The 18,291-nt window shown below is 37.8% G+C and overlaps 2 protein-coding genes across 6 annotated transcripts in view; both read right to left on the reverse strand.

The window, feature by feature from the left end:
* Window positions 1-11,109, reverse strand: part of LOC108675487 (RNA-binding protein 24-B) — a 71,411-nt gene extending 60,302 nt beyond the window's left edge. For 4 of the 5 annotated variants that reach the window (XM_018163513.1, XM_018163512.1, XM_018163510.1 and 1 more), the window contains exon 1: window positions 7,465-8,178. In XM_018163513.1, coding sequence (XP_018019002.1) covers window positions 7,465-7,776 — 312 coding nt within the window. In that variant the 5' untranslated portion in view covers window positions 7,777-8,178. Of the gene's footprint in view, window positions 1-7,464; window positions 8,179-10,428 lie in introns of those variants that run through there. The other variant, XM_018163511.2, reaches the window with a different exon arrangement.
* LOC108675488 (RNA-binding protein 24-like) lies at window positions 567-16,815 on the reverse strand. The gene is made up of 2 exons (XM_018163514.2): window positions 15,573-16,815; window positions 567-659 (listed from the first exon to the last, which is right to left on the reverse strand). The coding sequence occupies exons 1-2, from the start codon at window positions 15,846-15,848 to the stop codon at window positions 636-638; spliced, it is 300 nt and encodes a 99-aa protein (XP_018019003.1). The 5' UTR covers window positions 15,849-16,815; the 3' UTR covers window positions 567-635.
* Between the last annotated feature and the right edge of the window lie 1,476 nt (window positions 16,816-18,291).

The following is an 18,291-nucleotide window of genomic DNA, read 5'->3' on the forward strand; positions in this document are numbered from 1 at the left end:
ATGATAGTTCAACGATAGTTACGCAGTTCAATGAAAAATGTGCAGGAATGCTGGGCTGTGCAGAGCTCTGTCAGAAAATTAGAGTGTATATGAGAGTGACATTTGAGAAGGGAATGTGAAGAAGTGTTGTGGAGGGTAGAGATATATGAACGAGAATTTCTGAGTACAAAAACGCATATGTGAATAATAGAGATGAGTATGTGTAAATGATCATGATTTTATGTTACTGAGCATGCAGGCATGTTAAGGAGTGAAGGATAGTTAATGAGTGTACATGAGTGTAGGGAGTGTACATGAGGAGTGTGGGGAGTGTACATGAATGTAGTGGAGAGTACATGAGTGTAGGGAGTGCACATGAGGAGTGTGGGGAGTGAACGGAGTGTCCAGGAGTGTACATGAGGAGTGTAGGGAGTGTACAGAGTGTAGGGAATGCGCAGGAGTATGGAGAGTGTACATGAGTGTAGGGACTGTACATGAGTGTGGGAGTGTAAATGAGTGCATAGGAGTGTACATGAGTGTAGGGAGTGTACGGAGAGCACAGGAGTGTAGGGAGTGTAGGGAGTATACATGAGTGTAGGGAGTGTACGGAGTGTTCAGCAGCGCTCGCGAGTGTCAGCGACGTGTAGCCCCATCAGTCAGCTATCAGCAGACGCAGCTGACTAGAACAATGCGTATCATCAGCATAATGTTTATACATGAACATCATCGTCATCATTAGTGACATCATTAGCCATCAAATGTTGCTCTGCAGCCCCAACATATGTTAGGTACGCCGCTTCTTGGGCGTCATGAGTCTATACTGCCTCGCAACATGGGTACAACATAGGAATAACATAGGTGCAACATAAATACAATATGTTCAACATAGGGACAACATCGGAATAAAAGTGGTACAACACAGGTAGCCTACAATATAGGGGCAAAATAAAGTACAATATAAGGACGACATAGGTACAAAATAAGTGCAGTAGTGGTACAACATAGGTGTAACATAATTAAATAATGGGGGCGACATAGGTTCAACATAGGTGCAACATGAGAGCAATCTTGGGACAACATAGTTTCATCAGTAGGACCTATAATTTTCACATTTCGGACGTAAATAACATGTATATATTTGGTAAAATTCGTTCTGCATTACATACAATTGTGCATTTACAGCACGACATTTGTAAGGTCAATATATCGAGAACTGATTAGACATCGCAATAATTATCCTTCACTGGTTGGTGAAATCGCGAAACTGGTTTCTTATTTAATAAATAGAACCGACACTCGAATTGAAGAGGCGGAGAAGAGGCAGGGAAGAGGCAGGGAAGAGGCAGAGAAGAGGCAGGGAAGAGGCAGGGAAGAGGCAGGGAAGAGGCAGGGAAGAGGCAGGGAAGAGGCAGGGAAGAGGCAGGGAAGAGGCAGGGAAGAGGCAGGGAAGAGGCAGGGAAGAGGCAGGGAAGAGGCAGGGAAGAGGCAGGGAAGAGGCAGGGAAGAGGCAGGGAAGAGGCAGGGAAGAGGCAGGGAAGAGGCAGGGAAGAGGCAGGGAAGNGGTGTATGGTGGGTGTGTGGTTGACGTTCGAAAAAAATAGATGAGAACTAGAAAATAGAGCAAGAGATGTCTAGATATAAGGATAAAAGTATTAAAGAGCGAAGGATGAAGAGAGAGAAAGATGGTCTAAGAGAAATAGTGAAAGAGAGGGAGAGAAGGAGAGGGAGAGGGAAGGGTGGGGTGAGGGGGTCCGTGATTTAGGGGGGAGCGGGGCTCCCGACAAAATGGCGTCGGATCGATGGCTGCTGAGAGTGAACTGAAATGGAGCACCGGATGGCAACACTGCCAATATGGCGTCTGGAGTGAGGGCGAATGTGACATTTTTGCGTTTAATTTATTGAATTTAGTTGATGTCATCATATAAAAATAAAACGAATTTATCGATTACATTCTCGAGTCAACTTTTAAAATTTGAATGAATTTATGGATTTGGGTAAAGGGACTTATAGCAACAATAAAATTAATTACTTGATTTTTATCATGAATATTTATCGCTATAATTAACTTACTGAATTTACTTTTGCTATTTTTTTAGCTTATGATTCATTAGAGGTTAGATGACAATGACATTTGAATTTGATCATTACTATATTTTTACTTAATATCGGATAACGTCTAAGTATGAGAAGATAAAATTAAAAATTTAAATAAATTTTGTCAATAGCTATGAAGTATAATTTTTTTAGAAAAATGCAGAACTAAATCTGAATGCACGGCGAAATATCAGGTCAGCCGTATGATATTATGTTATATATTATATTATATTATATTATATTATATTATATTATATTATATTATACATTCAAATAAATAGTGAATAAATTTCACGAAATAAATACATTACTTTGTTATCCATGAAGATACGATGATACAATTTTTGATGATTTATACATTAAAAGAAACACAGTGGGGTTGGAAATTTCTTACATAATTAGTTTAAACCTTCAGTAATATATCTGAGCATATATTTTTTGAATAAACTGTACACTTTATTAGCTCTAATATTGAGAGGCGATTGGAGCAAACGTAGTTAAAAGATACTTAAATGTTCGGCGCAGAACCCGTAGACTTTCGTCTCGCTGAGCACTCGCGTGTTTATAGAAATTTATAGTATATGTATCTATAATATAGATATCTTAATATAAATGTCCTATATATATATTTTATATATAGCCTGCGCAAATTCTGCCTAATATCAAAAATAATTATGGCAGTTAATCATCTTGAATTATATCATTATTATTATATAATTAAGGCATTAGTCTGCGACGCTGAATGCTTCAGCCACCGTTCACTTACTATCTTCTTGGCGTTTTCGATGGCATTAACACTGACTTGTGTGCAAATTGCGTATAATAATGCATCAAATTTTTTTCGTTCATTAAATTCTACCGTTCAAGCAATAGCAGCAGTGGAGGCAGCTATAGCAGCAGTGGAGGCAGCTATAGCAGCAGTGGAGGCAGCTATAGCAGCAGTGGAGGCAGCTATAGCAGCAGTGGAGGCAGCTATAGGATATTATCTCTCAGTTCTTGATAAGTTATCGCTTCCACAAACAAAAAAGGCGGCAAAAAAATGCCGGCAGATAACCTGGCCTGGATACCCGCGCACAACGGCATGTTAATACTCAAGAAATTAATGTGTCATTGTGTCCAAATAGTGGCACACTTGATGTATGTAGCACTGATACTTATTTTTGCTGGGCCAAACTGAGTCAGGCTGACCCACACAATGGTAAAAAGTGCATCTCTATTGGGACAAATCCTCACTCATTTATCTGGGTGTATCGGCTTTGTGATTACTCAGAAGAACGTATCGTGAAGTTAATGTCAAGGCTTGTTGAAATGTTTAGAATATGATTAAATAATGAATGTTTAGAATATGAGTAAGATAGTAAATGTTCTGATTATGGTAAGATAATAAATGTTTAGAATATGAGAAAGATAATAAATGTTTTAAATGCGATTAAGATGATGAATGTTTTGAATACGATTAAGCTAATAAATGTTTAGAATATGGTTAAAATAATAAATGTGTTGAATATGATTAAGATAACGAATGTTTAGAATACGATTAAGATAGTAAATGTTTAGAAAACGATTAAGAAAGTAAATGTTTATAATATTATAAAGATAATAAATGTTTAGAATATGATTAAGATGATAAATGTTTAGAATGTGATTAACAAAATTAATGTTTAGAATATGATTATGATACTGAAAGTTTAGAATATGACTTGAAAAAAATGTTTAGAATGTGATTAAGATGATAAATGTTTTGATTACGATTAAGATAATTATGGCAGGTTGGATAATTTGGAGTTTGACTGTAGCGATTTCTAAATATTTAATTAGTGTAATGCTTGCAGATTTGAATACTTTTCTGAACAATATAATTGTATTTGTACATGGCTGAATATTGTACTTGTATTTGTTCTTTCTGAATATTTATTTACAGTAATACGTAATATGTTGCTTAATGTAATATATAACATGAAATTTTCCTTCAATTTCGTTGTAGAGGAAACAAAAATTCAAGAAGTTGACATTGACAACTAATTTTTCGTATAAAAGCTTTTGTCTGCGTCGAGTGTAGCCACCGAGTTAGGGAGTACAGGCTTATTGGGCTATAAAGCGATAAAGATAACAGCGGCTGCTGATAACATGTCACCTCACATGCAGTTACCTATAACAAAATTAATACAAATAATAATAATACATAACATGCTATATACATAACGATCTATATAATAATACATAACGATCTATACGAAACAATTCGCGAGCTATTCCTTCACTGCACTAACGATCTATACGAAACCATTCGTGAGCTATTCCTTCACTGCACTAACGATCTATACGAAACCATTCGTGAGCTATTTCTTCATTGCACTAATGATCTATACGAAACAATTAGTGAGCTATTCCTTTACTGCACTAACTATCTATACGAAACCATTCGTGAGCTATTTCTTCATTGCACTAATGATCTATACGAAACAATTCTTGAGTTATTCCTTACCTGCACTAACGATCTTAACGAAACAATTCGTGAGCTATTCCTTCCCTGCACTAACAATCTAAACGAAAACAATTCCTCAGCTATTCCTTTACTGCACTAACGATAGAAACGAAATAATTCGTGAGCCATGCCTGCATTGCACTAACGATCTAAACGAAACCATTCGTTGGCAATGCCTTTACTGCACTAACGATCTATATAAAACAATTCGTGAGCTATTCCTTTACTGCACTAACAATCTAAATGAAACAGTTCGTGAGGTATTCCTTCACTGCACGGATGGTAACTTATGCTTGTAGAAGCAAGGTTTAAGTGCTGGTAGCCAACCATCACTCGCAGTTATACACTCATAAATATTTGTGGGTGAAGTGACCATCGGCTATGAGGACCAATTGGTCGCGTGGTTCACTGAGGTCATCAGGAAAACATAACCGTTTTGATGGCCACCGGTGGACAAACGTTTTAATGGATACCGATAAATGTGCCGAGTATCAAGTGTCCACCAATTCAATAGTAGAAAATAATAATCATAATGATAATAATAATAACAATAATAAAAACAATAATAATAACAATAATAATAACAAGAATAATAATAAAAATAATGATAATAACAATAATAATAAAATAAAAAATAAATGAATAAAAATTACAAATCAAACAAAGGTTTTTCTTGTGCACCTAAATACGCAAAAAAATACTAATTTTTTCCTCCACTGCGCAGATGTAAAATTTATATATTTATCCACTTGGTGGAGATCCAAGTTCATTAATGGCAGTTAAAGGTTAATTACCAAACAGGAACGAGTATACCCAAACACCTAAAATTATTACAATCATTGAGAAGGCGTAAAATCAACAAAATATTGACCATCCATGAAACAAAACATCCATGAAGCATTCAGCAGCTGAGCTATAATTCCACGATTTTTATCCGGCGGTACGCACGAGTCAAGCTTCTTATCTCTTCTACTGTTGTCTTATCAGGCGGCATAATCGCTTTGTCTTCAGAGGAGAGCGACGCTGAGTGATAGTGAAACACATCCACAGCGTCAGCTGTTAATGCCTCGTCCAAACCGTCATGCCACTTGGTGATATGGGAACCGAAAATTGTGCTTGTAATAGATATTTCATACAAAGGGGATTTTTACAACTTAATTTGTGATGTTTCGATGTAATACTAATGCCTCATGCCACTTGGTGATATGGGAACCGAAAATGGTGCTTGTAATTGATATATCATACAAAGGGGATATGTACAACTTAATTTGTGATGTTTCAATGTAATACTAATGCCTCATGCCACTTGGTGATATGGGAACCGAAAATGGTGATTGTAATAGACATATCATACAAAGGGGATTTGTACAACTTAATTTGTGATGTTTCGACGTAATAAAATATGCTTACGGATGTGGCGGTGCATTCCTTAGGAGATACGAGTATCATAGTAAATTATTGTTATCCTAACCTATTAGAGGAAGGAAATTAGTTATACATGCGTATTTCATTACAGATACGGACCTTCTTTTTTTATTAATAATTCAAATATTCATGAGAACAGCCGTAATCAAATCGTCATCAACACAAATTTCTATAAATGAAGGCCAAATTCGTTTCATAAAATTACTGTTGGACTCTAAATATGTTGGGGAGAATTTGCACAGTTCTTCTCACGAAGCTAGCGACAAGTCATTCTGCTATCATCTAAGCTGTTATTATCAAAGAAAAGAGGATGAGTTCAGTAATTTGCGTCAAGTAATACCTAATTGTGGAAAGCCTTTTCGGGACCGCGCATGCAGCAGCAAGTTATAACACTTGCCGGTACCAGAAAGCTTTTTCAGGACCGCGCGTGATGTAGCGAGTTATGCAACGTGCTGATCCTAAAAATGCCAATAATTTATAAGAAAAGCTGCTTTATTAATATAAATTTTGTACGCTGATTATTTAGTACCATAATAAATTTATTTTTTTTGATTAATGAAGCTATTCGTAGGTTTTTGTGAGGTTTTGTGATTCATCCATCGCAAAAAAGAATGATGCTCGATTGGATGCACCCTGATTAGGCGATCAAAATAGATGATTGTAAGGATAACCTAGGATGATGGCTGTTAATTTCAAGATCATTCTAATTCGACGTCACGATATTCAATGAAAAATTTTGACCGCACACGCATATCATGCATCGCAAAGTTAGCAATGTTATCCATCTGAAATAAATGCTTGGGCCCTACCTATTATCGACGAAAGATGACTTATTCATGAAATTAATTTTAAAAAAATGCAGCGTTTGCAATATGATGTTGTACTTATAGATAACTTCGAAAGCTTTCCCGTTTATCTAAGTTCGTAAATGTTATAGATAATCAGGGCAGTTACCCGGTAGCTATAGGTGCGCTGATATAATCCAGTGTTATATCGGCTTTATAGATAACTAAAATAGGTACTCCGTCGGACAAATTTTGAATTACGTACCGCATTGCAGGTTAAACACTATAATTCCACCCTAGTTTTCTCTAAAAATATTTTCCGTTGCCATTAAAATTACGACGTATTCATCACTAAATTAATCCCGTATTTGCTCTGTATTCGTTACTAAAACTGCACCGCAAGACACTAAAATTACGCCAAAGACGCCATTAAAATTTGACAGTATTTGCAATTAAAATTAACCGTTATTTATTGCTTGAATTTCCCCAAGTCTTCTACTAAAATTATCCCATGTTTACTACTAAAGTTACCCCGCATTTGCCTCCAAAATATTCCGAATTCGCTATTGAAATTAGCCCGTGTTTGCTACTAGAATAACCCCGTATATGAGGCTCAAATCACTCCACGTTTGTCACTAAAACTACCCCGTTTTCGCCCCTAAAATTACCCCAAATCATCCCTAAGAAGCTACTCACGAAGCCATATCCTCTGCTCTTCTCAGTGTTGCGGTCATATATGACGGCAGCTTCCTCGATCTCGCCGAACTCCTCGAAGAAAGCTCTTAGTTCCTTGTCGGTTGTTTCGTAGGGCAGTCCCCCTACGAAAAGTTTGGTCCAGGTTGTGTCTTTTCCACTCTTGCTAAACTGATGATGGCCCATGTTAAAGCTGTTAATGGCTGCCAAGTGAGCGGGGTTGGTGCCCAAGATCGGGTGGTTTAGCATGACATGAGTGGGCGGAAGCTGTGAGTGGGACAATGATACTGGGGCTTGAGTGGGTGGCATCATCATTGTGATGATTGATGTTTGTTCTCCGATACTATACACGGAATTATGGAAAATTTTGAACTGGAAGTTGCAGCCAAGTAGGCGTGCTAGCACCAGGCTTTAGGTGACCGAATGTAAACAAACTATCGTCCGTGCGTAAAATTTCTGATGAAGAAAACAAACGTTTTTTCGCGTTTCAATTGTTTGTTGTGAATGAACCTTTTTATATAATGTTGGTAATTGAACAAATGTCCTAAAAGACCAGATTTTGGGTCAAGATCTAAGTAGTTTTTCACACACACAATAACGAGGACAACTTCACGTTAATTCTTTACTGCTTGCACTTGTAATATTTGTAGAGCTGCTACAATATCGTCAACTGTGAAGCTATAACACGGCCGCAATCTATGCCTTACACAAGAAAACCTGCAATGCAAATAAATTAAATCATTAAGAAATTTGCCACGAGTTTGAACTCGTTTTTCTTACTGTAAAAGTTCAAATAATACATTGAAAAAAAAAATAAAGACAAACTGGAATGATTTAACGAACGACATTGAGAAAAGCTAAATACAATTCGCAACCGGCCTTTATTTAATGGAATGACTGCTGGATTAATGATGAATATAATTTACTGAATTAATGATTCAATAATATTATTTTGAATAATTCGCCAATATTAACTGAGATAATTCACTAATATTATTTAAAATAATTCACTATGGATAGTCAACGGCTTCTTGGCACGCGTGGTGGCGGGAGACTTGAACGCGAAATGCAGCTGCACTGACGCCGGCCACCGCACCGCAACCTCCCACCGCCACCGCCGCTGCCCGACTGACGTGTGACTGACCCGGCGAGTCCTGCGCGTGTGACTGCCGTGCGTCCTGCGCGTGTGACTGCCGTGTGTCCTGCGCGTGTGACTGCCGTGTGTCACGGACAACACGTTTATGTGTCCAGGATAGAGAGTGTAACACGTGCAACACTTTCCTGTTTTACCCCCCCCCCCCACACACCCTCAACACAGACACACAAGTGTTCACGTCGACACTTAATAGCCATAGCTACCTCCGACAGTGTTCGGAGTAAAACTGCATGAGCAGGAGACAGTATATTTATACAGCATATCTACTTTCTTGATATCGTATCTTATTTTTTATATTTACTGTATATTCATACAGTATACTTACTGTAAACACAATATTTTCATGTATCGAAGAAGTGGTGTGTGTAAAGAATTCTTCGTTGTTTTCTTTGAAAAGAATATCGCCTTAAAAAATAAACTTTTTCGGAACTATCTTTAGGTTAACATCATTAACCTGAAGTGCATTAAAACAACAATAGCATTGCTGAGAAAATATTCTTTTGTGAGCATTACATATATAAAGCGAAGGTCGTTGTGTTCTACAAATTTTAAACGTTTATGTTAGGCTAGCAATATCAATAAATTATACGTTGTCAGCGTTTGATAAGTTATCACAAAAATATTGCCGCGCCGTTTACATCAGATAAAATACTTTCGCATTTTCGGAAGTAGTTGAATGATGCAGCGTGCAGAGGGCATTATGTTTATGAATTAAAATAATATGAATGTGAAAAAACATTCTTAAGTCAAACGCAAATGAACCTGTGATTGTGGAACTCGCCCGCAAAAGGACTACGGACCGTCGATGGCCTAAACTTTTACGCAAATGACGTTGAAACCCCGTTTATTAAAGTTGATTTCGTTAAAATTACATTTAACTACCGTTATTTTAACGTGTAGTATCGTTATTTAAGTATCGTTCACACTCAAGCAATAAGCGTGTAATGGTAAACCAATGAAAGTACGGGCAACAACTGAGACGAAGACAGACTTAATTTGTGACATCCTCATCCGATGGATAAGCAGTAGCTAATTGGACATATTTGGTTGAGATATATTGGATATATTTAATAGTAGATATATTTGGACGTTAGCAATAAGCTAACAATTAAAAGGTTCAGCTGATGTATGTGCTCTAGATGATTGTGTACAACAAACTATCTCCGCCAATAGTAGCATGGATTATTATTCGAAATCGACATAATTGACGATAAAAAGATGATTATATTGAGTAAACGTCCTTATAATACCATCAAATTGTTAAAATTTGACACAACATAAATTGCAATTCATAACTCGGCCGGTACTCTCGAGCGAATGCATGGCATCAGATGTATCGGTTGTTGCGCTCTCATATGCGACCAAAAATGCGAGGGCTCGTCTGACCGAAGACCAAGACACGCAACTCAATTCAACCTCAATTCAATGAGGGAAAGGTAATGGCATTTGAACTTTTCAATGGAATAAAATTAATTTCTCTCATATATTTCAATTTAAAAAAACTAAACTGAAGGTTAAGATCCACAGTTACAATACACGTGCGCTTGGAGAAAGGTGAGAGGCGGTGTCTAAAAAGCGATGCACTCATTGTACTGTTGTGGGTCGCCCTAGCCCAGTTTAGCCCGTACGTGAGTACCAGTGCATGCTACATGCAGAAAAAATTTCAGTATTTGGATGACATGACCCATCCATTATTTTGAGTGTGCTGAGTGCTGAAAACGAACAAAGTGTGCTAAAAACGAATTTGAATGTGTGCTGAAAACGAACAATGTTTGAAAGTTCGTGCGCAAGAACTAAATTTCTCAACTCACGAATGCGTATCCTTTGCTCTTCTTAAGCTCCTTGTTGAGGATAATAGCAGCTTCCTTTATCTCGCCGTACTGCTCGAAGTGCTTGCTCAGCTCTTCATCCGTGGTGTGGTAAGGCAACCCGCCTACGAACAGCTTCGTCCAAATCGTCCGCGGGTTTGTGCCGTTTAGGAGCGCGTGTAGCAAAAGGGCTTCTACCTCCCGAGGGGTCTTGCCAGGGACCGGCATTAAAATTAAAGGATACATGGGGGCTTGAGGGGGAGCTAGGGATGACAGGGGGGAGGTGGTGGGTGGGGGTGCGAACATCATCGCCATAAGAGGCGAAGCGAACGCAAAACTCTTCTCAATTTTTTGGATTAATTTGTTGATTTCCGTTGCGTTCAAGCCTATGTGAAAGTTGTTCACTAGAATAATGAATATTTTGACGTTTTCACTTCAATTATAAGTCTTTAAACAGGCTTAGTTTGGTTTAAAAAAAACTCCATTCCTACTACTTGTCGTAAGCAAGTATCGAAAATCAAGATTTTATAATATACAGTTGAATGTCCAAATTACTGGTTTTGGAGTGTTTCAACATGAAATTATTCAATTTTGAAACTTAATTCCTAAATCATTCGGTCAGAACTATATATATGGTACCTGAAAACACGGGGGTGATTCATACGGCTAATTTTTTTACAATTTAGAGTCTAGAAAGAATGCAATTGGAGATAACAATCATTTGCGTTCTTTATTCGTTCTACAACTATTAAATTTTTAATATATATTTTCTACAATATTGACTGCACTTCATAGCAGTTCCGATGATGAGGTGGCGAAGATGTAGTCGCAATGTGATGATTTAGTGAATATATGATGATGAATAGCAATTACGGATGTGGTGACGATACCGTGATATTGTGAAGATATGTTTGCTGTGCGATGATGATGTGGTGACTACGAAAATGATGCGAGGCTGATTATGTGGTAACGATGATGTGATGTTGAGTGGAAGTCGATGGTATATTATGTGATGACGATGTCAATTATGTGGTGACGATGATGTTGACTTTATGATTGCGATGTGATGATAATGTGGTGATGATGTGATTATTATTTGTTTATACTGTAAGGAAAACGAGGCGATGATGGTTTTTATGATGTGCTGACATGTATTTTTACGTTGTGATGATGCAGTGACGAATTTTTCGGATTCACGGTGTGGTGATGATGAAGTATTGATGTGGTATTGATGATGTTGCGAGAATATTATGATAATGATGTGGTGAAGATCAAAATGTGATGATATTATGAAAATGCTACGACGATAAAGAAATGATGATCGATGGCGAACATAATAAATTCAAATCAACTTAGAAAGTTCAACACTTTGCCCTCACATATGCCAACACAGGAGAGAGTGTCTCATTAGCTCACGGTGCTTGCATCGGTTCAATAATCAATTTATTTCGTGTACATGTTTTAATTAAATCCGAACTTAATATGACGAAATTTACATGAATACGATGGCTGATCATAAAAATTACTTTCTAATTGGATTAGAAATCAATTGCACTACTACAAGCTAAATTTTCTTTTTCGCGATCGCGTTTTAATTTCTTTCACCAAACTGAACTAATAACATATATCCGCTTACAAATGAATGTCATTGACATGGGCAGGCTAATGACCAATGATTGCAGTACTCAAACGTGACCACGCAGGCCTCCCGTGTCATTCGATGTCGCAGCACCAAACTACCACAGCCTATAATTTGCAGTCCACTGCAACGATACAGTCACGCAGTGTCAAGCATTTGCGTACATGACTGCCACAACTTCCAACTTTCATAATTGAGTCACTTTCAGCCTCACTAATCGAAAGTTTTTTCATAGATTCGCTGTAGAGCGAGCAGAGTTTTCAAGATAATTTCAAAAAGGAGTACTTCCTTTTGACGCATAAATAAAGTGATTTTTCATTACCCTGTATTATTAGTGAACGGCACATGAAGTAACACAATAAATTGAATAAATACAGTCATATACAGTCCCGGTGAAAAGCTGTACATTAATATAGGGTTAAATAAATGGATGGATTGAAGGCTTGATGTGCTAGTCCAGAGTTAAGCCGCACAAGAGCTTTGACGCTCCGCATTGTTAACGTTGCTAGCTAACACTGGCGGCTATTGGTTAACTCTGGCCTTATGACCCTCACCCTCCCTCACCCTTTGACCAATGAACTGCCTTATCTTGAGCACGCGAGGGCCTTAAAGCTTCCCCTCGTCGATATCTGATGGAACGCTCCACATGACCTCGCCATGTCGGACTGACGCCGAACCAAAATCCTAACACTTTTTTTAATCCGTTCTTCTACGTAAACCATGTACGCACCTCGAAAAACATTAACAATAATTATCCAACAAATAATTATTACTAATAAAAGTGGAAAAACATGGTTTAAAAGGCATAAACAATGATTTTAGCGGCGAAATAAATGGTAGCCACCCATGCACTTATCGCTCAGATCAGCAGGCTCGGCCACTTGCCTGCAGCAAACTAAAGCGTTTCATACTTTATTATTCACTTCAAGAAGATAATCTCTTAGCGACGACTTAGAGTGAAACGATGATTCGGGCAATCAAATGGAGCAAATGATCATTTCCGAGTCTGTATTGAATATCAGCCGTTAAATTACTACAAGTAATTCTGGGACTGATGATAACAACTGATAGCTTGCGCGCTGCTCAACGGTACACTCGCATGCAAAGTATCGCTGTTCTCTTATCATGATCTTTGGCTTCGGTGCAACTCACTTTGCAAATCAGAAGCTCCTAATTAAACCTGACAATTGGCGAGTGATGATCTAACTACATATTTTCTATCTTTTCAACTAAAATAATAAATGATAAATAATACTAAGCTGGGATAATGTCGATAACGAATCGCCTTCATCCCAACGTCTCGGTTTAGTTCACAAGGAGCAGTACCCTAGCCTGCACGGGTGAATGCCAATATTATTGCATTAAATATTAAAATCACTAGATTACTTAAATCGCAAGTTAATTAAGAATTTAAAAGCAAAAAAAAAAAACAGCCAAAAATTCACCAATCGAATGAGAACGCTTCGGAGTCAAGCTCCAGCGTCTGTTCAAAACCTATAACCTATAAATTATAGGTTTTGAGTTGACGATGGAGCTAGACTCCGAAACATTCTCATTCTTAAGAAATTGCGAATTTTTTGGCTGTTTTCTTTGCTTTTAAATTCTTGCACTAAATGAATTTTTTGTACAAATATAAATATATTTTTTTTTCCTGTACGGTGGGTCATCCTGATTCAGTTTGGCCGGTTATAGTACGTATCAATGCTACGACTGTTCTCTGCTCGTGGGGTGGGTGGAAAAGTGTGTCATAATTTGGCCAATGTGATCTTTTCATTTGCCTGAGTGAGGGCATAATTAGTGGATTTAAAGAGGAGATGCAAGCCGTGCTTCAATATATAAAATTCCTCATAAAATTCTTCATGCCATAAAATTAAGCACAGAAAAGGACGACAGTCCCACTATAAGCATTTGATGTAATAACGTTGATTATCCTCTGATTTCGATTAAACAACGATTAATCAAAGTTATTTATCAACTCGTAATCATCGTCTATATATGTTTCAACATCATTTGCCTTGAGATTTTATTCTCGATAAGGTCCGTAGCAAACGTTAAGTGTTCAAGTGGTATAGTTAGTGAATACTGACAATTATTAAGTGCTGCATTTGGTGTAGCGCTTAACAATGGGTATGTATTCAAGTATAGTGAAGTTAGTGTAACTTGACAATTGTTAAGTGCTGTATTTGGTGTAACACTTAACAATCGTTAAGTATTCAAGTATATAGTGTAATTAGTGTAACTTGACAATTATAATTGTTAGCTGCTGTAGTTTGTGTATAGCACTCAACAATCGTTATAAGTGCTACTCCAATATAAAGAGCGTAATTGCGTCGTCAGGGCCGCAGCTTCCATGTTGTAATAATGATAAGCGGAAAAGCAGAAAGAAATCAGCACTGTACTCGAGCAATAATAATGAAACAAAAGCATTTATCTGGTCAGATAAATTACATTAATAAATAGAGATGATACTATTGTAGATATTGTTGAATATTAACTGTGCGATATGATTCCCAACAGAAGCAATTTAACAGTGCCACGAATCCGAAATCAGTAATTCGAACAACTGAATGATTTATTATTGATGTATCGTTTAATTCTAGCGCACATTAACTGAATATCCTATTTGTGCACATACAAAGAAATGAGTGAGGCTTTGTCCAAATAGCGGACAAAGGACAAAAAAAATATAACTCAGTACTCACTGCAGTGAGTGACAGAGAGCGCATTTTCTCGTCGACGAAAACTTGAGGTCACGGACGGACAGACAGACGGACGGACGGACAGACGAACGGGCGGACAGACGGACGGACATGGAGAGCACAATAGTGCATTTTTCCATAAATGAGAAAATGCGCTAAAAATCGCATTTTTTACCCCGGATGGGCCATCCTAACCCATTTGAGCTCGGCTAAAAGGCATATATCGGTCCTACGTCCACTTTCTGCTCGTACAGTGGTTAACAATGAGCTTCACTATTTAGACATTGTGAACCATTTATTTTACTGAGTGTGTGTATAATTAAAATGCAATAAACAGGGTTGTTCTCAACGGACTATCCTATTCAAGCGCAGTGCACTAGACCATCAAACCAAACTCAGTAAAAAAATTTATTCAGATTTGATAAAATATCATTAATTTCTAAAATTGAGAATGTTCGAAAATTATTTTTTAGGTTTAGTGAACTTCCATCATTTTTGTTTAGGATTCAGAGGTAACCTCGCTGAATTATAGCACTCCTACTTAATAATATTAGCAAATATACGCGTAAAGTTTTCAATAACGTCTCCTGTGTGACACTCAATACTCCTGCTCTAAATTACCATAAAAAAATAGAGACTAAATTAGGACAAACCGCTTAATTTAGGAATATAAAAAAAACATTTGAGCATGATAAATATGTTGCATCCACAGGAGGTGACGCATAATCAACAGTTAAACATTATAGAAGTTCAAATTCACATTATTCACTGTTAAAAATTCTAAACTTCTAAAATTCTAGTCAACTTACGAAGCCATAGCCCTTGCTCTTGCCGGTCTGTCTATCGATGATAACAGCTGCCTCTTCAATCTCGCCGAACTCCTCGAAAAACTCCCTGAGCTCCTGATCAGTGGTGGTGTAGGGCAATCCTCCTACGAAAAGCTTCGTCCAGGTGGTATCCTTCGCAGGGGGTTGAAGGTTAGCTGCTGCCGCTGCTGCGTAAGCGGCGTCAAGTTGCGGAAGCGAAGGATGCAGCGCCGAGGCGTAGGCGCTCGTCGCCAGGGCTGAGGAGGCCGGGACCATCATACTGAATGTGGGGCGGTGGGGGGGGTGTGGGCCAGGCGGGAAAAAGGTAGTGCAATGTGATGTGGTTGTTGATGGTAGATGTGTTAATTGTAGTTAATTTAATTAATAATAATTAATAGTTTCTTTGTTCAATGCAGTGGTGAAGAATAGATGTTACTTTTAGTTTAGGTGGGCTTGTCGTCAATTGCGTTAATGACGGATGGTAGTTCCAATAGTGGCCTTTATTTATTGCACTTATGTGTTGAACAATTAAAGTTATGTCTGTTGGCTGCTTTAGTTCGTTATCATTAATACACTTGGCACAAATCAGTGCTGCTGAGCCTTTTTGTCACGGAGTAATCAATAGATTTTTTGTAATAATTGACCGGGATAAATTTGTGACCTGGCGAGGAAAAATTTTTCATCAAATGTGAAAGTCCAACAATTGACCAACGAAATGGTGTTTGTGCCGATTTGGTAGATATTAGGTCAAGTGAAGATAAGTTGGTTCAATTTCTTGAACAAATTTGTATGTAATATTTTCCCGGTGGGTGCTATCACTCGAAATTCCACTGATACCAAAACAACAGGCCTTATTACCTTATTTATCTATTATTTCAGTCTTATTTCAAATCACCACTTCTCATACAGATGGAAAAATATTTTCCTGCTTCTAATTAAGAAATTATTTTGATTAATTTCAAATTTTATGATATAATCGAGTAGTATGATGAACAATAAGTTGTTCAGTAGAATTATTCGGTATCAATTCACGACTTCGTAAAACACTATATTATTTTCACAATTATTTTCACAGTAATTTCACACATGCCATATCAGACGAATAAAATTCTGTTTCAGAATTTCTTATGAGTTTTACTCTCGTATAAACTTTATTCATTCAACTTCACAAATTTTCAAAATATCAAATAATCGTCGTATAAAACTCTATAAAAATTATACAAATCTTATGCATAGAGATTTCAAGTATCACTGAAAAATAAATATGAAGATTATTACTTAATTATTTCGCGTATACATTTTACTATCAACTGTGGTGACATAAGTACTAAAAAACGCTTATTAACTTTATTATAATAAAATATATATTTTTTACAGTACGCAAATAGTAATATTTGCGTACTGTACGAGATGGGGAAAACGTGCAAAATAAAATGCACTATATTCCATCGCCGGATCAATGTCAATAGATATAGAAATTTCAACTGAGAAAATCTGAAAGTTAAGTTGAAAATCAATATCCTGAAGTTTTCACTTTAACCCTTTAGCGTCCAACTGTACATCTGTATATTGCCGTTTAAAATAGCGTTTATGTTATATATGAAACCCATTCGTCCGACTGCACAAATATATCACCTTTAATTTCAGGCCTGGAATTAGGTCAGCGGACATATACGAGTATGTCTCCTGTATAATTTTTTAAAAACAATTACAGCAATTTTTTATGAATGCCATGTGGCATTTTACACTCGCAGGAAAATTGAAAGGTTGAATATATATTTCATTGCAAAAAAAAATGTAAGCGCATAAAACGAACGGGCAGGCGGCGCACGTGCAAAGTTCCTAAGACAGACAACATCCGGCTTCCGACTGTCGTCAAGTCTCTTCGAATCTCTCATCATATTAACACTGACTTTTAACTCTAAATTTAGAACATGCACTATTCAAGTTTGCATATTAAATAAACTAAATGTTATTTCTATCACAGAAAAAACGCATGATGACTTGGAAGTGTGAGGAAAGTTTTGCACCCGAGCGCCGTGAGCGGCAGAGCTTTCGCCAGCGCGACTTTCGCTACGCTGCGGCTACGGCGATACTGAGCCCTCATGCCGGTGCCTACTTACCCTCGCTGCCCTCGCAGGTAGCCCTCATCGCCCTCACTAACCCCACCGGTAACCCGCCCCTCCCTCACTTCCCTCGCCGATAACCCTTTGCGCCCTCATTATTCTCGCCAGTAACCCGGCTCTCCCTTCGCCAGTAACCTGCCGCAAAAGTTGCTAACTTTTCTCGAACAGTTCACGTCAGAGCTTGCGGATGCTACCTGCCTCTCCCTCACTACCCTCGTCGGTAACCCTTTTCACCCTTAGTATCCTCGCCAGTAACCCGCCTCTCCTTCAATATCCTCGCCACTAACCCTCCTCTCTGTCGCAGGTAACCTTCCTCGAACTCACCACCCTCACAGGAACCCTCCTTGCCCACACTACCCTCCGTAACCTTTAGAAGAGGTTATTAGATTACCAACTCTGTACGTTCTCTATCCTCGTTTAGTTTTTTAATTTCCTTACTACCATTACTCTCTCCTCATCTGTAACATTTGTCACATTCGTTGCCCTCTTTCTGTCGTCTGCGACCCGACCCCGCTGTACATCTTCCCTCACTATTCGCTCTCGCTACCATCACCGTTCTCCCCTTCTACCCTCACTATTCTCCCACGCCACCCTCA

This window comes from Hyalella azteca, unplaced genomic scaffold, assembly GCF_000764305.2.
Source record: "Hyalella azteca isolate HAZT.00-mixed unplaced genomic scaffold, Hazt_2.0.2 contig5114, whole genome shotgun sequence".
NCBI classification, from domain to species: Eukaryota; Metazoa; Arthropoda; class Malacostraca; order Amphipoda; family Hyalellidae; genus Hyalella; species Hyalella azteca.